Genomic DNA, 20088 nt, shown 5'->3' with positions numbered 1-20088 from the left:
TCTCGACTAGAATCAAGGTCTAAGTTACACCTGGGTTCCTCTTTTTTCTGCCATTTGGATCCAGAGAATGAATCACGTGTCTTTCTGTACCAATCTTACCACTTCACAGTATATGTTGACATTACACCCACATGAAAATCAGAAACGACTGAGGTTCTGGTTTTGATCCGTCAACTGTCAAACAGTCAGAGACACCATCTCAGTTTCATGTTGTTTCGGTTTTACACATGCAGTGGCGTCATTGATTTCCTTCATTAAATCCTCCTGACTCATCGGTGCCTCCTGACTCAGGAGATGAGCAGTAAGTGAAGAGGAAAAGTCAGAATTAGTTGATGAAGCCAAGAGGAAGTGCTGCAGAACAGGGCTGAGAATCACAACAGATGAAAGAGACAACGTAACCGAAGAGATTCCCTCCCTCTCTTTTGTGCACTTGTCTTTATAATCCTTCATTGTTTTATTTCCATCTGTTCTAGTTCATCTTTTCCCCTGTTTCTTTTCTCTCTCACTGTTCTCAGCTCTCTCTCTTTCTCTCTCCAGCCCCCTCAGCTTGACCCCAGTCTGATTTTGAGCACTTCAAGTGTGCAAACAGTTGGATATCTGAGCTGCAAACATTTCCCTTCGCTCCAGTGTGTGTTTGGTTTTCACACTAGCTGCTGTGCAGTAACGCAGAATTTAAATCTTGATATTTTAAAGTCTTTCGCCTCCCGCATCTACACTGCCATGGACGACTTGGCTCCAGACGCTCTGCAGCCCGCATGTAAACTGTTTCTAGGTTCTGTTTTTAGACCGGTGAGTTCAGCGCCAAAAATACTGCAGGCAAAGAACTAAATCACACCAAAAAGGAATAAACGTTTTTGAGGAATTAAACCAAAAATAGGGAGAGAGACAAGCAGCGGAGGAAACAGGGAGATAAGGTGTCAGTGCCCCTCCCTCCCTTCGCTGCTTCACAGCCCATTAGGTCAAAGCGGAGCAGTGAGCGCGGCTCTTAGCCTGGCGATGTAATATTGGAGAGGACACAGCTCAGGGAAGGGCCGCGGAGGTTTTTAAAAGCCTGTGTTGGCTGTGTGGGGGAGGTGAGATGACATGTCCTCTCACTGCCTGAGAGCACCATCGCACTGATATGAAAGCGTGCAGTTCCTCAGCAGCTGCTGAAGAGTGGAGCGGGTACACGATCAGGAGGAGGATGAAGGTACCAACATCTGCACATCACCCAGATATGTTCAAGTTGAGCCGTTGTCGACAGGAAGTTAATATTAAAAGCAGCAAAAATATTGTAGTTCTAAAGCAATGGTGTCCACTTTTCTTAATGTCAAAGTAAGGTGATATAAACAGCTTTAGCACTTGAGATGAGTGTTTCCCACCCAGTTTCCTGTGACCCCTACAGTGACCTAATGTCTCATTGTGACCAATCATCACCAGCTGAATGTCTATGACCATATCCAACACGGAGTGAATTTGAAGAAGATTTATCTTATAACCTCTGGCAGGTTTGCTTTTGATGACTGTATTGAGTTTGCTTTCTCCTGTCTCAAAGCAAATGTTTGCATGTCTGCATTTTACCACAGTTTCAGAAAGAAAGCACCGTTATAAACCAGGTCAGTCTCTGGCAGACGCTACATTTGAAACCTTAAAGATGTGGCTGTTAACGGTGTTGTTATATTTGGAATGCAATATTAAAAAGGGAAATGTTTGAACTGTGCATTTTCTGTACTCGTAGCAACATTCAAGTATCAACTAGTCACTTTTTAGATAAATGAATGATCGGCCTTTGAGATAGACTAGAAACCAAATCAGCTTCATCACCATCATAACCATTTTTTTCCGCTCTAAGGAAACTGCATTCGATGATGAGCGTCCTCCATGACTCAGACTATGACCTTGTATTATGCTGTAGTCATGCGTGTGTGTGTGTTCACTATATGTCGTCTTGAATGATGTCATTCTCCTGTTCATATTCATGTACGTGTTGAGATGTTCCTGTCAGCATGTTCATACAGATGTTGTACAGTACATACTGCACCTCTGCATGTCTCCAGGGGGATTTTACATTGCTTTCAAAACTCTGAACCACTGGTGTTTGAGACGATAGAGGAGGAAGAAAACAATGGCGCCCTTCAATGCCCTCTCTTTGTCCTTTGCTTTGAAACAGCCTCTCAGGATCCTCTCAAATCTGCTCTCTTCTCTGCACATTAGCATTATCTGAGGTGAGAGGACACCTGCGAACCAGAGGAGCCAGACTGTGGTCCAGGGTGTGATTTAACTCATGATTTCTCATGCCCAGACTTCTTTTCACACTTTGGTCACAATTGCGCAGGCGACCCCAGGTCAAGCATCTGGAGACACCCTCACACCGACTACGAGAGGCAACACTGAGCATGCTCACGGCCTAGTTTATGGGTCATGTCTTCCTCCCCGAGGGTGATTGAACAGAAACAAAACACATGAAGAAAGGGCTACACACTCGAACACTCAGTGAAGACAGACGTGAACGCATGAAGGCGCACATGTATCGCATCCAAACATTTACAAATGAGACTAAATAAGCTCAGATAAGGGCGCACATATGATATAATACACACACACATATGACAGATTATCAGAGCCATATGGCCTGACACCACATGTTGCCACTGATGTCAATGTATATACAAGAGTGACAACAGGGAAACACATGCAGCTGTGTCCATGTGTTAAAAAATGTCACGGATACAAAGACTCACACATACATGGAGTTGTAAGAGATTAATACACCCAGCACAGTAGGTGTCTCCATGCAGACTTGGCTGAAAATGCAGAGAGCCCAAACATGCCAGACGGCATCAAAATCCACTTCTCTGCGCCCAGCCGACGTCATGACCCCCGGTAAGAGGAAGTGGACGGGAAGGGTGGCAGACCTCAGTGTTGGCACTGCGGGGGATGCCAGGGGAGGTGAGGATCACACACACACGAAACTGACAGACACACTCGCAGACCTATAGTATGTATGAGGGTGGAAGTAACATATGAAACTGGCTCTTATTACAGTGTCAGAAAAAGGTAGAAGTCTTTTTCATATCAGAGTCAGTCATTTTACTTTAAGCTGCTCTAATCAATATTTTCATACAGACAGCGAGTCAGATGACCGGATAATGTCACTCATAGTAATACACCCACTGATAATAAACCGGGTTCCCCAAACTTTAAGAAGCCTTTCAGCTCATTGTTTTGGTTTTCTGGTGTGCAACTTTACTGTTTTGCTTTGTTGTTATTGCTCTCATTAACTTTGTTTCCAGATGCAGCGAGCATCTGTTTACAACAAAGAAAAAGCTCAGACGAACCAACTGTACACTGACTGGCCGGCACTAAACAGCACACACAGTCAGCGGAGAGCTTGTGAACATGGTGAAACATTTAGCAGCTAAAGAGCCAGATGTTTCCCTCAGGTTTCATCAGTTGCTGCAGCTTAGAGTATATTTAAGCTGAGCCAGTCTCATAACAGAAATGAACTAAATATCTATGTAAAACTCGTGAACTCATGCTAAGCCCTATTCTGAAAGAGTTTTCTTTTTCAGTGGATGAACTTTGTTTGAACTTTGCATCCATGTTGCTTTGCTGCTTGACCCTAACAGCATTTCCCCCTCCACACGGGTGATTTTTACATCTGCTGAAAGGGAAATTCCTCTCCAACCTCTTGAACTTATGAGTTCTTTTCCAAATCAACCCAATAATGTCAAAAATGCTTGCTGTCAGCAAGCATTTTTGACATTATCTTATTATTTATTATATATATATGTATGTGTGTGTATGTATGACACTCTACTTTTTATTAATGACATTTAAATGAGCTGATATTTCAAATGGAATTTACAAAGTAATACTGTAATAAAATATATGCATGTATCCAAGTTACAGCGCTCCTCAGAGTTCAAACAATAGATATTAATTAATTATACATGTCATTTGTTCTGATTTATATGTGCATCACAAAGTTTAAATCTTTGGGGTTAGGTCTATTCCACTTTCAGTTGAGCTTGATAAAACACTCTCTATATCCAGCATCAATAATACAGTGATCAACATGTCGTACACAGGGTATGAGGCTACATCCTTTTAGTCGTGTCGGTCCAAATGGATTTCAAAGTTTCTGCCTGTGGCTGCCACACTGCTGAATTATTTAAGGGGGTAATTAGGTGATTGTGGCTGTTGCACTGCACTATATGTCTCTGGAGGCCAAAGTCACTGTCAGAGCATTGTAGGTTTTTTTAGGATTAGGTCATCAGATCAGCTTTCTATCCATCTATCTGTCTGAAAGGCAGATCTCCCTCCACCCTCCTCTCCCCTCATTGTGTTTATTTTGGCCTAATTCCAGCTTCCCGGCTTCATGAAATGAGCAAAATACAAGCACTTTAATTGAACAGATAAAAAACCTCAGGCAAAAAGCACCATTTACACTGTGTAGGCCTCAGAGAGAGTGTGTGCGTGCGTGTGTGTGTGTGTGCCTTTCACTTCCTGTCGTATCATGGCAGAGTGTGTACACATTAGAAAGTGGCTGACTGTCCCAAAGCTGTTGTTGTATCACTGTCCCAGCGGCATTTGCATTTCTACGTCATGTCATCTCTACCAACACTACGTTTTATGAATATAATCTGGATTCGTGTCACGAGAACAATGGGTTTTGTGGAGCGCTGCCCTGCTGATGAACCAGGATGAGCCAATGCTCTGTGACCTGGATAGAAGAGGAGAAACTGCCATATTAGAAAGGGTCACAGTGTCAGTGGCAACGCACATTCGTGTAAGAGAAAGCAATCACACACACATGCAACGCATATACAACACATACGTGATTGCACGCACAGGCAGCGCTGGCACACACAGGACACACTGACTGTAGCGTGCGTCCCAGTGGTTGCGTTTCAGTTCATCTTTCAAAGCTTTATGTTCATGTGCAAGTTAACTGTGCAAAGCAATGATCACTGCTGCTGTTAAAGTGTAATCTCCTGTCAGAAAGGCACCGGGTAGAAAGAACATGTAAATTTGACCTCGTTAATGGTGTCGCCGAGCAGTTGATCTTTGCAGCTTTACACTCAACCAGAGTGTGAGTTCACACAGCGGCTGAACCAGTAAACTCTGAGGTCACGGCAAAGTCTAGGAGGTTTGTGTGGGAAAAAGACGGAAATATTCATTCTTACCAAAGCTCGAGTTATTTTCAGCAAGAGTTAAAAAAGAAAAAAGGTTGTTTATATGTTTCTGATATAGAAGTAAAGTAGAAGTCAAACAATTTCACTTGGAGAGTACCACTGTTCATGTGAAAGAAGTTGCTGGAAAGTGCATCAAGTTTGAAAATGGAAAAAAAATGTGGGGGGGGCGTGGAATTAGAAAGACAGAACTTAACAGACTTCTGTAGCTGCTCCACGCTACATTAGCTGCTATTAGCATGACATCTAAATCCCTGACTTGTTGTATACAGTTTATGGGCTGAACTGTCAGCCTTCAAGTTGCATTGTGAGTAATGCAAGAACCTCGGAAGATGAATCCATAGAATGAAAGACTCTGCCATTCTCATCATGGACAATTAAAGAAAAAGCAGCAATGTGATAGGAGTGCAGTGCTAAAGCAGCAGCATGTGTAAACAGCAACTTGTTGTTTACACATGTTGATATTGCAAGCACCACAAAATATTTTCTGTGGATTCTGGCTGAACTCAGGATTCCTGAAGTGTCCGTATTATAGACTCGTGCTGTGCTGGAAGATTCTTTAATTTTTTCCATTTCTCTACAATTCAGATTGTTCAGATTCTTGATGGAAGCTTCTCCAAAGCGAGTTCTCTGGTTTAGAAATGATATAAAGAATCCCTCAGATTAGGAGGATATCATGTTCTCAGTCAAGTTAATAGTGTCCTTTTTTTCCCCAGGATGTTCATCACTGCTAATCATGTAACTTGCACTAAACTAGCTTTCACTTGTAATCAGAGTAACTGCACCACATTTATCCAAAGCATCTGTTATATTCCAACAACTGTTGAAGATTAGTGGATGAATTATAGCAGAGTGGAGCTTGATGTTATCAGCAGAGCAGCCTATGGCAGGCCGGCATGGGAGAGGTGATAACCAACAGATGGACAGTATTCCCCTCAGGTTTGACAATAATCACGACTTACAAATAAATTAAATGGGACAGGGCTGCCATGAGTTAGTTTGAGCTTTACCATCTCCTCCCACGCAGAGGCAAACGATGCACGTTTCCTTTCCTATCTCACTTGCTTTCCTTTCCACCTTCGTAAAATTGACCTTTACGGCCTCCCCTCTCCTTTTCTCACTATCTCAGTCCTTTTATCTCCCTCTCCTTCCCTCTGGTCATTTCTGCTGAGCTGTGAGGAGTGAGGAGAACGTGTCTGAGGGATATGGAAAAAAGCTCGGGATCATGGGAAGGTGTGAAGGCAGGGTGTCTGCTGGGACCTCAGGGATGAAGAAGCAGAGGCCGACATAGGAAAAGGAAAGTAGAGGTAAAAAAAGGATATACAACCCCTGCAGCAGCGATAGAAACAGTCAGGATAACCACTCTTCTTCTGTGTGGAGTAACACCTTTAGTGATGGCTGAAAGAATCTAACTGTCCAAGGGTGAGCGTTAGGCAAAGGCTCAGCTGTTGTCAACAGGTGCAAAATATTTGATTCTTGCCGTATAAGAAGTCCCATACATGACTGGGAGATAAATCTGGTCACAGAAGCATTCATTATGTTGCATGCTCTACAAGCCACAACTGCACACATGAGCTCACGCCTCCTCTGGTTTGACACTTTGATAATTCACATGTGGCACAAAAATGTCAACTGGAAAGGGATCTCAGGCTCCTTCAGCCTTTTTCTACTCACAATTAATTTACCTCAATGTCATTTGATCTGATTATACCCGTCAGTGGCAGAACCTCTCCTCTCCTTTGCCACACCCCTCTTCCCCACCCACCCATCACCTCCATCCTCGCCCTAAACAGGCCCTGCTACAGCACAGCGCCTGTGTGCAGCACTGCTGAGGGAGGTCGCCGTGCGGTCACTGCGCAAAGCCTGGTCGCATTGTGACTCGGAGCTGCAGAATGTGCCATGGTGCATTAGCGCGCTGCCGCCTGGCTGAGCATGAGGCACGGAGAGAGAGAGAGAGAGAGGAGGGAAAAAAGGAAAAGAGATAGAAGGAGGAGCTAAGGGATGGCGTAAAAGGCAGCGAAGTGGGGAAGCAAAAGAGGGAAGAGGACCAGAGGAAGAAAGAAGGGAAAGGAGCATAAGAGCAGAGAAAGGAAGGAAAGCGAGGGCATCAGCGCACTTACACAAGCTGAGTTCAGAAGCCCCAGGGGCACAGGGTCCTTGTAAGGTGGCTCATCAAATATGAAGGCACATCCAGGCTGTGTGTTCGCTCTGGTTTCTACTTATCTTCTTCTCTCCCTCACTTTATTCCTTCTTACCTCTTTTCTGCCTCACTGTTTATACTTTTCTCTCTTCTTGAAACTCTTATTCAGTGATAACAAGAGTTCTCCCATAGCGTTCAGCTTCACAAAAAAAAAAAAGGTAACTGAACTGCCAAAACATTAATCTTTAAGAAGTATGACAAACAGGCTATCTTCATTTTACACTAAAGTCTATATATGTTGATAGCACTTCTTCCAACCAAAAGTAGTAATAATAATAATAATAATAATAATAACACTTAATGGTGTCAGATCATACGACAGATCAGATAACAGAAAAAGTTAGAAAACACTTGATAATACTTTTTTTAAATGCAACACAGTAACTAAGTACAAGACTGAATGCATTTCTTTCCCTCTCTGCAACCTGACAGCTAATTGGTCAGGTGCAACTAGCGAAGCAGAAGCTAGTATTGCACCACCAATTGAAAACAGATGGGGTGCGATTGGATGATGTAATTGACCAATGGGAGAGCCTGCTGGGAGGACGCTGGGACATGATCTCATTTTCATCCCCGCTCTAAGCAGGTTTACACGGTTCTGATCGGCCTGTTGCTAATCTGCCCTGCACCAACTGGATGTGCTGTAACACATACACACGTTTTTGAATGCAATAAGTATTTGAGAGAAGGAAAAAGAAATTTAGAGTGCACATCTTTGAGTCAAAACCCTCACATAAACAGTTACTATAATCTAAGACCGTCACACAACAGAAAGCTTTTAAGATTTTAGAGCTTTTAAGGAGTACACACTCACATACAGACTACATTTGACAGTACATGAGCAATCACATACACACGCGCACACACAGTCAGAAGATAGAGGTTGTGTTGAGGGTCGTGTCCAGGGACTTGTGCTGAAAAATCAAACATGAAAGAGCTCTACACCGAAGGCTCCGTACAACCTCCATGACATGTGACAGAGGTCAAAGGAAGCCACTGAGGCCATGGCAGGGGCATGCTGTTCTCTTATTATTAACCCTTATACACTCAAACACCGTATACACTTTAATGTGCAAATACGCACACACACAAGTCACTAGTACTCACTCCTCTTTCTGCACACACACTTATGTGTCACTGACGTAGCTGCATGGCCATGTTGTGATAACAGCAAAGGCTCTGGGGGGGGTTCAAACTTGGTGCAGAGAACCAGGGGTCTGTGACCCGCCCTTGACCTTTCACTGGACCCTGATCACCTGACAGAGAATCACAGAATAAAAGGGACAGTCACAAATTAATAAAAACAATAATTCCCAACCTTTTTGTTTAATGATGAGTATGAGTTGCAAACTTGTCATCTTTTCAGCAACAAGAAAAGATAACTACCAAGTATTGTTAATCCTATAAAGAAAAAAATAGATTCCTCTGATTTATAATCCCCTGAATCTGAAATCTCAAATTTTCAAAAGATTCCAGCTCTGGGAACTCATACTGCAGTATTTCTGACATGTGCATATGTGCCCTCTGAACTGCAGTCCGTCACACTTTGTTCAATCAGGGGTCAAGTGGTCAATAACTGTGACCAGAGAAGCCTGATCCTCGATGAGCCCATCAACCCCTCAGAGATATAGAGAATATTACTGTTCCACTTCATATCGCCAGCACGTCCGGGGTGCATTGGAACAAACGGGTCCTCTGAGGCTTCCACAGCGCTGGTACGATTGATCTGCTTTACTCGGGCCAAGTGTGAGCAGCCAATCCTAATGCACCATCAATACAGCCACACCAGAGATGTGAGAGAGAGCTGTGGACTGCGTACAAGGGTGGAGGTATCCATTTCTGTCATGCCTGCAGCCACTCCTCTGCCTGTATCTGTCACAAGCTATTACACTGACTCAGACATAAACATGTGTTACTGAATATGCTGTATGCTTTTATTGTCAGTTCAGATGGAAGAAGAACTGGCAATTACATGCCGATGAAGGCTGCATCTATGAAACATGTTTGGTGTGAGTGCTGAATAAAAAATAAATATTCTTATATCAGATAGCTGTCCCTGCATTTTCTGAGGTTCTGCCATCTGTTTTTCTGACTGGAATATCTGCAGCACATATTCTTCCTCCGTTACCTTCAGCAAAAATATGGGAAAAAGAGGAAGTTAATTTCTTTTAAATCAATCACAACACTTAATTCAATCTTTTTTCAGTTACATTAAAAGAAAACAAAGTGAACACCAAATAAACACTATGGGACGTGTTCTACTGTATTGTTGTTTTCTCTTTTCCAATTTCTTGTTCATTTTCTTGTTTGATTTAGTTTAGTTGGACACAGTAAAAAATAAAAAATATGGCAAAAAAAAATAATAAAACCAAAGAAAACTTGTAATTTATCAAAATCATAAATCTTGTATCTTCAAATCAACTTTATCTGACCAGAGTTGACCAAACAAATACATATAGTTAGATACTTTCAGTAGCCGACAGTTACCTGTCAATACTGTTGTACTTTAAGTCAAGTAATCTTCCGCCACTGACTCACAAGAATCACGTTTCCATAGCAACCATGGAACCCGTCAACAAACCCGGAAAACGGAGACGTGGGAGATGTAAAAACTGGTAAATAACCTTAATAATAGTTTAAGCTAATAGGTGATTTTTTAAATTTATTTTCTGTGCTTATCGCCTGAATCTTTACGTTTGTACGAAAGTCAAGCTAGCTGCTTTTAGCGCTTTAGTTTGTTATTCTATGGGTCATTGTGAACGTGACATGGCTGTGTTCGTCACCACCCACAAAAAATGCGACTAACTTGGCGATAGACTAAATAATCCTTTTTAAAAAAAGGACTAAAAGTAGACCGTCGCCTCTCTTGTGGTTTTTAATGCCCTAATGTTTACAAGCTTTTCGACCTGGTTATATCTCGCAGGACAGAGCCCCACAGAGCTCAGGCTGACCTGCTCATGTTCCCTGCTGTGGATGGAGGGAGCCCGAGGAAGGTGGACTTCCGGGTGGACAGACAGGTAGGTTCATGGTGATAAAAAAGTTTTAGACACTAAAACTAAGGTGAGGATACTTTCAAAAAATAGTGCCATGAATAGTTTATTTACATGTATCACTTAACTTCATATAGTTACTACATGGCAGGTAAGTTGTTCCAATGACGAATTTACCACTTACCATTTTAGTGGATAGTTCTTTATGACTCTGGCTGTGTAGTAGAGCTTGTTGTCCTGTTGTGTTTTGCACAGTGGTGTGCGTTGTGCCCACTCCTGTGTCATAAAGAGCAGAGAGGAGTTAAGAGATGGGACAACCATTTAATTGAGTACAAAGCATAAATATAACACTTTTTTTTTTTTTTTTTTAAATTACCTTGCAACCTTATAGTCTGACTGAAAATGTGACAAACACAGAAATGCAACAGGCCTTTATCACAGCACACATTTTGACTTTGTCATACTTTAAAATGCACAGGTGTTAGTTGTTGACATTGATGACGGCTGTGTAGTAAGTCAAACCCAAAGCGTCAGGCATCATTATTTATACTATTTACAATCATGCTTTGCCTACTGTCAAATGTCAAAATGGACTGGGGCTGCTTGTAATCAGTCAATTCAATTTGCTCTCAGATAAGTGTTTGGCCTATCAACAATTCCCATTAATTAAACAATTCACAGTAAAAGCAGACATTCCCACAAAATGGAAGTAATCAATTCAATTGCCTGTACCTTTTTAAAAATGACAAAATTTATTTTCTTACCTTCCACGTCTTTTTTTCAAACACCACAGCAGCTCAAACTCATTGATTAGCACACCCTCAGCAGGTGTGTTTAAATCACCAGGTGGAGCTGATTGGCTGGAGGAAATGGCACAGCTGTAAGTAATGACATTAATGATTAGCCATGCAAGGCAGAGAGCATACACAACTGCAGAGCCTTGTAAACCCTAAATGAAATGCAGTCACCGTTAATGTTATTTATACCTGTGCTTTTCCTGCTATGACGTTTCAAAAATGTTTGATGTGAAAAAGGCCTTTTGGGCATTACCGCCCTCTCATTCACACCTTTGCTCAAGGGCAGTTTGACTCAGTATGAACTCAGGTCATGTAGGTTCAGGTTGTAGAAGTGGGCTAGATTATAGCAGTAAAAAATATTGAGAGTACACTTTGTGCTTCTCTGTGTGTTTCATCCTCCAGGGTCTGTCAGAGCTCCACATGGCCTGCCTTTACGGCCAGCTTGATTATATTCAGCTCCTGGTGGAGTCCACGTTGGGGGGGATCAACAGCAGGGATCCTCAGGGTCGCCGGCCTATTCACATGGTCATGTCTTCCCGAAGCTCACCCAACACCTGCGCCTGCCTCAGATACCTGCTGGAGAACGGAGCTGAGATTAATGTGTAGGAGCTTTATTTTGAAATGTTCCTCAGCTGTCACCTTAGTAAAATGCATCTCAAATATCCAAACTAAAGCTTTTAAAATGGGAAGCTGAGAATAGAAAGATTAAATAATTTACATTATTCAATACAAGTGAAATGATGATTAAAATGAGATGCTAGTGAAAGTTTGTAGATGTTGCAAGAGATAATGACTGTAATGATGATGATGAATATGATGGCAACAGTGATGGTGATGAATACACATAAATATGATGATACTTGTGTTGTGTTTTTTTTTTTTTTATCATTGTTACCAGCACCACAGACTCAGGGCAGACGGCGCTGCACCTGGCCGCCTCTGAAGGCTTCCTGGACTGCACAGAGATCCTCGTGCAAGCCAGTGCAGATGTGTTGGCCCAGGACATCATGGGGCACACACCTCTGGATTTCGCCCGGATCTGGTGCCGCAGAAAGGTAGCAAGGTAACAAGCTAACAAGCTAAAGGAACGATTCACACAAAAAACTAATTCAATTCAAATGTTTCTGTTTCAGTTAAAATGTTTTTATTTTTTAACAGACATACTTTCTTTGTGTGTGTGTGTGTAGGTATCTGAAAAACTGCATGTGGAAGGCAGAAAAGAAGAAAGAAATGGAGGGGAGGAAGCTAGTTCAAGCTTTATACACTGATCTTGTGGATATGGTCAAACTGAATAATCTCAAAAGAAGGGTTAGTGTGTTGTGGAAAGTTCAGTCAGTTCAATATAACGCAGTATTTTCAGTTCTCTTGTTATGCTGTGATGACATTTGCAGCGATGACATTTGCAGCATATATTCTACTGTATGTGTAAACACACTTTCCTCATGTATGATTTCAGACACTTATAGATGAGAAGATGGCAGAGTGGGCGAACAAGAAAGGTCTTCCTCACCTAAGGGATTTCTCCCCCAAGATCTTGGTGAGCCAGTACCACACCGAGTGCCTCTCATCAGATCAGGACCGCTCTAATCTGAAACACACCAAAGGCCTGAGTAAGCACCAGCCGAGAGCTCCCCAGGAAGATCAGGCAATCACCTCCTCCAAGCCGAGGGCCTCAGCCTCCAGGCCCTGGACCATCTACATGGGCCTCCAGCCAGAGAGACCCCCTGCGGTGCCTGACCTCCGAGACAGCGTCACAGTGTGGAGGGACAGCAGGAGCAGGCAGCCACACTACAGCACCAAGTGGGACAACATGCCTCGTGCCACCCCTGACCTGCCTCTGGACGTCCTGGAGAGGGTGTTGTTCCCCAGAGCCTTCCCTTCCAGGATTGTCTCCCCTCGGCACTTTGAGCCACAGAACATTGTGGAGGTCCAGCAGCGAGGATGCCCCCAGGGGCGGAGCACCTCCCCCTGGACGGAGGTGGCCATGCACCTGGCTGAGGTACTGGAGCCTGGACACTACTGAGCCTCTGTGAACTGGAGGAGTTTCAACCAGACTTTAAATTGGTTCACTGTTGTAAATTAAAACATCATTATCACCTCATCTGGTATTAAAATATTTCATATATTTTTACATAGTTTAGTTTCAGGTGGAAAGGACCTAAACAAAATTTTAGATTTAACATGTCTTCACAGATTTTGTATCAAATAATGTAGAAATTAACATACAAGTTTTACAATTGGAGGATTTCCTTTTAGGAAAACATCATGTATCATAAAGATGACTGTCCTCGTCTAAACTAACAGGCATAAAAACAGACCTATCCTCATAAAATACCCAATCACCCCTTAACTTCATCTTAAATTGACAAAATGAAGAATGTCACACACCCCATACACTGCAGCTCCAAAAGCAGGGTGAACAGAGGGGTGAGCGAAAGGTGAGAAAACCTCAGTGAACTGGGTCACCTGTCACAGATGTACCTCTGCACTTTCACTGATCCCCTCCAGGGAACTGACTTGGGATCCAGGTGAGGGCTTGTCAACAGCATGTGTGTGTAACTGCAAGCTGTGGCCTGTCAAGTAAAGGTGGGTGTGGTGTGTGTGTGTGTCTCGTGGTTTTGTCATATCCCTTTACTTCATGAAGCACTTCACACCTCAGTGGGGGTCAAAGTGCACACTTGCCTCAACCTGGTGCACCCACTGTGACTTGGCCACATGGGACTAGAATAACATAATGCCATTCACCTAGACAGTCTGGCACATGCACACGCACACACACAGATTCTTGACAGAGTGGAGAGGAAAATCCATTGTACTGCAAATAAAACTTAACACAGAGTGAGTGAATTGACGTGGTTTGATTGGAAATGATGGATCAGTACCTCTAATTTTATTTCTTTGAACATCAACCTTGAAAAGAACCATTTAATCTGCAAGTTACTTCAACAAAATGTTTTATTACAGTTGTGTGCATACCAGCCTACAATGAATCGCACTCAGTAATTGGTAGAAAGAATTTCTCTCTTTCTCTTTGATAGTACTTTCATCAAACCATTATGAACAGCTTTTGTCCCCAACACCTGTAAGCTTACAAGAGTCATTGCACAGGCTCGATCTTCAGAGGTGTTTTCATTTGTCTTCGATGATGAATGTACAAAAATCAGTTTGTTATTACTGTGAATTCTTATAAACAGTCCCGGTTGCAGACTATCGCAATGGTGATTAATTCATGTGTAAGATGCTCGAAAACAAAAAAAATCTCACCTAGTGCATCGTTTTTCCGGCCAAATGTCAATCCTCCAGAGTGAGAGAGATCTCTTGTAGCTCACCAATTCAAGGGTGAAACGTAATCCTTTCTAAGTGCCTTCATTTAACCCCTTTTCATCAATGTGATGCGGCAGGGCAGAGCTTTTATATCATGCCTCACATTGTAATCAGAAAACTGTCTCCATAGATCAGAAGCTGATTCTTTTCAACTTAACTACAGACTGCTGTTTCTCATTTTAAGTCATCTTAATAAGTGCTTCTGTGGCGACTTGTTGAACTGTTTTTATCTAGGATCAATTCACACCAGAAAACCAAGCGTGGACTTCAGGATTAAGCCAGAAAGTACCTTTAAGCTGTCTAAGTCATCTGCAACCCACCTTCATCATCTGAGGAGATGAAATTTTGAACAGTCGTATTAAACTGTCTTCAATGCTACTTTGTGTATTGACTCCGATGAAGTGTGAGATCTACAACACACAAATAACAGCAGGATGTCATGTCAAGAAGAAAAACTGATCATGGTTTATCTGCCAAAGTCAAAGGTTACAGGTATTTGGTGGTTGTTAAATTTAGAAACCCTGCACAAACATATTTTAATACCAAAGCTTAAAAAATGGAGGAGTCCAATGTGACAATAAGAAAGCATTGCGCTACAGACAAGATCCCCTCAGTGAGGTCTCTAGTAGATGTTGTTGGCAGTCAGTACGTACAGACAGACAGACAGACAGACAGACAGACACGAACAGACAAACATGGCCTGTGTAAACTCGTGGACTCGTCCACCAGGAAGCTCTGTTCTGTTCATTGGTCCGTCCTCTTTGTGTGCTCTCCTTCCTCTTTTGGCCACTGCTTCGTTTTAGTCCCATCCAGAAACACATTTCCACAGTCCTTCCAGCTTCCCCTTAATCTCCATCACACACACACACACACACGCGCACACACACACACGCACACACCCCGACCCCTGAACCTGCGCCCCGAGTCCGAGCTCCTCAGTACATTTTCTGTCGGCTAGGCAGCACTGCCTCCTTGAGGAAAGAGAACACCAGGAGGATCCCTGACCTCTTCCCCCTCTTTCCCTTGGTGAAGTAATTAGACACCACGTCATCTAAAAAGGAAAAAAGGGCAATTGTTATTAATTACACCATCTATCAATCATCCCAACCCACTTATCCTTTACAGGACAAAAGGAGGGCTGAAGTCTCTGTAAGTGGATTTTTATATTGTACAGACACCTAGTAGGTAGGAAATGTATAATATGGTTTGGAAAGTCGTGCTTAAGATACAATGAACTTAACTGATCTCACACAGGGACAGTGACAAAAGGCTACGCCCAACGTGGGGCTCGAACCCACGACCCTGAGATTAAGAGTCTCATGCTCTACCGACTGAGCTAGCCGGGCTATTACTAGCAGTAGCTGTATACCCGATATCGTGTAGTAAGAGACATTGACATGGTCCTCACTGGCACTATGTGCTTTTGGCAACGTATTGAAAAACAGGCATAAGGATCTAAGAATTTCATGACTCCACCAAAAACCCACAAAACGAAGTAAAACCAAAGTTTTCACACAGCAAAAGCAACAGGTTAACAAATATTTGATACTACTATGTTATTTTAATAACAAATCAGAGAGTGAGTACAGACTTAAACACTTAAACTCAGACTTTAACTCGGAAAAAAAGAAGATTCTGCGTCCATTTTCCCTCAAAAGAAGCTCACCTCCTTGTTGTATAGTGGACGGCAGCACATTCTCCCCCGCTGACAGTGACACAAAGAAGGCGAAAGGGATCACCCACAGGCAGATGGTGAAGTAGGCCAGCACCTGAGGCCAACCAGCAACAAGTGGAATATGATTATTACCAAAGGAAATGTAATTGCAGAACATACATCCCCGGTTCATTAAAAAACAGCTTGATCAGATTAATTTGAATTCTGTACATGTATCATAAATCTGAGCTGCAAGAATGCCACCCACTCCAGACGTTTACCTCTGAGAATGGATAATACTCTTGTGCAAAGTACTGGAAAGCCATGTAATGGTTCACCACCACCAACACTGCAGAGAGAAAACAAAAGAAATGGAAGGAAACAGGAAAACACTGCAAGAAAGAAAGATTACATGTAGACGTCATTGGCATATAATGTGCTTTGACTCAACTTGGTGAAATTATTTGACTCGGTTAATGTTTTAAAACATAAACAGGTAAAGAATCCAAAGCCAGTGTCTGTCATACTGACCGCAGGAGAGGATGAAGTTTGGGGAGCTCAGCAGTATGTAGGGAAAAGTCTGCAAGAGGCCGAAGTACACCAGGTTGGTGAAGAGGCCGACTCCCACCATCAACATTGGGAAGCCTTCAAAAACATAGAGACCTACCAGCACACCTGTCGAGAACTGGACACATTCACAAGTTAAATCAAACAGCAGTGTGGCTGAACAGTATTTAGTTAAATATGTCATTTCTACAGCATATTTTTTTAAAAAGCAAAACCTACTCACCAGTATCATGTACTTTATTATTCGACTGGTGGCTACTGTGTATTCTTCTATTAGTTCTGCCAAGTAGTACAGGCCAGCAGCTGGGTGAAGACAATAAGCCAGGAAACAGGAAAACAACAAGAAACGCAGATAAGCAGAACGCTTTGTCATTCTGACTTGATATTAACACAAAGCAAAGATAAAACATATTCACTGAGGCTGGTAAATGTATTTACTCATGTCACCACTTTTGCTGTAAATGAACTATTAGTTAAGGTCCCAACAATAAACGTCATTCATTAATTATAATAACTTAGTAGGGATGTTTTAGAATGCACCAGACATTTCTTGTGAATGAAATACTCAACTTTATTACCAGGATCATACTATCTTCACAGTAATATAGCATTAATAATGCAGTAAAAAATGTTGGTAATCCCTTAATGACATCTCTGAGATGCCACGTGTCCAGTAATAAATGTTAATGAGCTGATAATAAAAACAGATGCCTTGCAGCCCGTGATTGGACAGTCCATTGGCAACGTCCTTGCAATGAACTTAAGAGATACTGGAGGTAAAAATACAAACCAAAGGTAATGCACCGGCCAAAGGGGTTTTTCTCACAACCTGGCAACCCAAAAGTTGTCCTTATTAATGGATTACAACAGACCTATATAGCATTATTAAATATATTTTGACCACTAATAAGGTGTCAACTTATCAATCAACCTTTACTGTAAAAACAAAAAAAACATATCCAGTCTCTTGTCAGCGCTAATGCAGGGAGTAAACAGCTAAAAATAAAAATACACAGAGAGGCCTAACAGGTTTGAGAGACTCAGTTACACCAATACAGTCTGACAGTCAGGAGCCACACCTGACAGCTGCAGCAGGTGATACGTGGACAGGCTCCTTGCCAAGTTTCCTTTGTAGGTTTCGTAGCAAACTAAACAGTGTTTGCCACATGTTAGGTGGACAGTTTGTCAGCTACTGTATTATCTAATGTCAACAAATGAAAATGCCACGAAGCTAAGGTTACGTAGACTTGAAGCTTACATGCTAACCTTCCCACTACACACAGCAGATGCATGCTACTTTAGTTGGTCTTTACTGTGTCAGACATTATGAACACACTATTTGCTGATACATCTACCGATTAATTAGTTTGTATCGATAAGCCTGAGCCAGAAAAGTGAGAGACATAACGCTAAATGCTAGCTGCAATTAGAAAAAAATATAGCTTGCAGCAGAAGTGTTGGCTTTGTCCTAAGAAAACCATTTAGAAATGGAAATGCTAAAATGTAACTATAACAAACTGTTATATTTTTACTAAATTGTATATAGTTTAAAAATACGTATCGTTGTCATGTTTGGAGAAAAAAAAAAACATCTTGTCTTCCTGCAGTTGAAAGCTAGCTGACTAAGCAAGCAGATATCAGTATTTCAGTGAATTGACACACGAGTTCTTTATTTTTGAGGTAGGATTAATATTAGTATTTGCATGTTATTATTGACTCATTGGACTGTGCTGAAGCTGTCGTCGCTTTGTTAAGCGGAGCCCTGATAACGTTTACTGGTGCAACTTCGCCGGCTGGTTTGGTTCGCTAGCATTAGCAAGCTAATAGCACGTTAGCATTCGCGAGGATTGTTAGCATGCACTTACCTATTGCTAAAGTGACGAAGGATATTTGGACAACCAACGACAGCCAGCTCAGTAAATAAATAAACCACATCTCTCTGCATATGAAACAACACACAAAAATATGAAAATAATACAGAAACAAAACAGGCTAGCTGACTGCTAACTAGCACTGGTCAAAGTTCCTCCCCCTGTGTTTTCAGTACAGGCTGAAGAAAGCTAAGAAGAAGGGCCTCATCTTTGCCACAGGCAGGTGTGTCGTGGTTGTAGCGCCCTCAGCGGTTGGAGGAGAAGTGCAGTAGTCTGACATGATCCCTGGGAAACATGGTAAGACAACATATTCAATTGTAATATAAAGTGCTTTGTGTGGGTGTTTGAGTATGGAGTCTGTCACAGAAAGAAAAATAATGTTAGGATGAAAATAAGAAAACGCACGATAAGTCAAAATTCTTCTGAGTAAAATTTGTGATGCATTAAATTCTAGTCACTCCTTAAATTTCATTTACTTTTTTATTTACTTTTTAATTAGGTGATCATGCTGGCCGCTATTGCTCCATGATTGTGATTCTGGTACTCTATTTTGTTAGTATATGACTTCTTTCTTTTCATTTGTCATGGAGATCATGGCAGGACATTAAACTATAAGTTCCTCTTTTTTTTCCAGGCAGAGAGATGCTTCCAATTTTGAGGCAAGCAAACATTTATTTTGCAATTGCATTGTTCACGGGGGTTTGAGTCTGCAAATGTTGTAACTATGTCGAGTGGAAACAACATGTGGGACAAAAGTATGGGCTATTTGTGTCCACACCATTCATTCTAAAACATAAAAAGTTCACATCTCTGTCTTCATTTACAAACGTGCCTGCTTTCTCTGGGCCTTTGGCTCAGTTACATTTGTTTCAGGAATTGTACCTTTAGTAAACATAGGCTGTAGTTAGGAGGATTCCTGTGAGAAACAAATTACACAGAAGTGGGCTATCTAGTAGGTAAGGTGAATTTTCTTGGAAATTTACTCATCTGGGAAGCGTAGCACCAGCTTTTCTAGGGAAGGAAAGAAGATACCACCCTTTCACAAAACTTTACTCCAGCAATATTTAAAAGGTGTGATATTTGGTGCTTTATGGTCAGAAAAAAAACACCATTTGGATCTAGTCCTTCTGTGAGTCATTAACACTTCCTTACTATTATGAATATAAGTATAAAACAGAGTTTCAGAACTTCCCGTCTCTTTCTCTCGCATACACACAACCTTGCTTTAATGTCTATGAATTCAATAACACGGAGAATGCAGCCCACACCTTTGAGATTGAAAGAAATTAAAAATGTATGCCTGAGAGTGAAAAGGCAGACTTTCTAGTAAAAAAGAGCTAAATAAAGTAAATATATAATGTGAAACAGCATGAAGACACTAAAATGGTGTCAGAGTCAAAGGTGAGAGTAATTTCATCCCCTTTTCAAATGCTTTTAACAAAGAAAGATAGGCCGATAGATAGATAGCATGGTGTGAAGGTGTGTGTATTCATTCATGCATGCATGCACAC

The 20088-nt window shown here is 41.9% G+C and overlaps 2 protein-coding genes and 1 non-coding gene across 3 annotated transcripts; 1 reads left to right on the top strand and 2 right to left on the bottom strand.

Moving 5' to 3' along the window:
* Positions 1–2806: 2806 nt before the first annotated feature.
* ankrd53 (ankyrin repeat domain 53) lies at positions 2807–13984 on the top strand. The gene is made up of 6 exons (XM_087171261.1): positions 2807–2862; positions 10298–10391; positions 11564–11763; positions 12060–12224; positions 12349–12469; positions 12618–13984. The coding sequence occupies exons 1-6, from the start codon at positions 2807–2809 to the stop codon at positions 13182–13184; spliced, it is 1203 nt and encodes a 400-aa protein (XP_087027387.1). The 3' UTR covers positions 13185–13984.
* A 1281-nt stretch (positions 13985–15265) lies between these two features.
* tex261 (testis expressed 261) lies at positions 15266–18771 on the bottom strand. The gene is made up of 6 exons (XM_023396833.2): positions 18572–18771; positions 16930–17009; positions 16671–16824; positions 16421–16488; positions 16152–16254; positions 15266–15536 (listed from the first exon to the last, which is right to left on the bottom strand). The coding sequence occupies exons 1-6, from the start codon at positions 18639–18641 to the stop codon at positions 15421–15423; spliced, it is 591 nt and encodes a 196-aa protein (XP_023252601.1). The 5' UTR covers positions 18642–18771; the 3' UTR covers positions 15266–15420.
* On the bottom strand, positions 15759–15831 carry trnak-cuu (transfer RNA lysine (anticodon CUU)). The gene has a single exon. It is a non-coding gene; the product is annotated as a tRNA-Lys (tRNA).
* Positions 18772–20088: the final 1317 nt, after the last annotated feature.

The sequence above is a fragment of the Seriola lalandi genome, unplaced genomic scaffold (genome assembly GCF_002814215.2).
Source record: "Seriola lalandi dorsalis isolate HSWRI2012SDOR001 ecotype SW California unplaced genomic scaffold, Sedor1 jcf7180002054983, whole genome shotgun sequence".
Classification (NCBI taxonomy): domain Eukaryota; kingdom Metazoa; phylum Chordata; class Actinopteri; order Carangiformes; family Carangidae; genus Seriola; species Seriola lalandi.
The sequence above is the reverse complement of the archived record's forward strand: the minus strand, read 5'-3'. Positions and strand labels throughout refer to the sequence as shown.

Bases quoted from the DNA above. Each gene is read 5' to 3' on its own strand.
- ankrd53 (XM_087171261.1), top strand. From the start codon at position 2,807: ATGCCAGACGGCATCAAAATCCACTTCTCTGCGCCCAGCCGACGTCAT. The intron at 2,863-10,297 runs GTAAGAGGAAGT...TATATCTCGCAG, and splicing joins AGCCGACGTCATGACCCCCG to GACAGAGCCCCACAGAGCTC. The intron at 12,470-12,617 runs GTTAGTGTGTTG...GTATGATTTCAG, and splicing joins TGAATAATCTCAAAAGAAGG to ACACTTATAGATGAGAAGAT.
- tex261 (XM_023396833.2), bottom strand. From the start codon at position 18,641: ATGTGGTTTATTTATTTACTGAGCTGGCTGTCGTTGGTTGTCCAAATA. The intron at 16,489-16,670 runs GTCAGTATGACA...TTCTCTCTGCAG, and splicing joins AAACTTCATCCTCTCCTGCG to TGTTGGTGGTGGTGAACCAT. The intron at 16,255-16,420 runs GTAAACGTCTGG...GGTTGGCCTCAG, and splicing joins AGTATTATCCATTCTCAGAG to GTGCTGGCCTACTTCACCAT.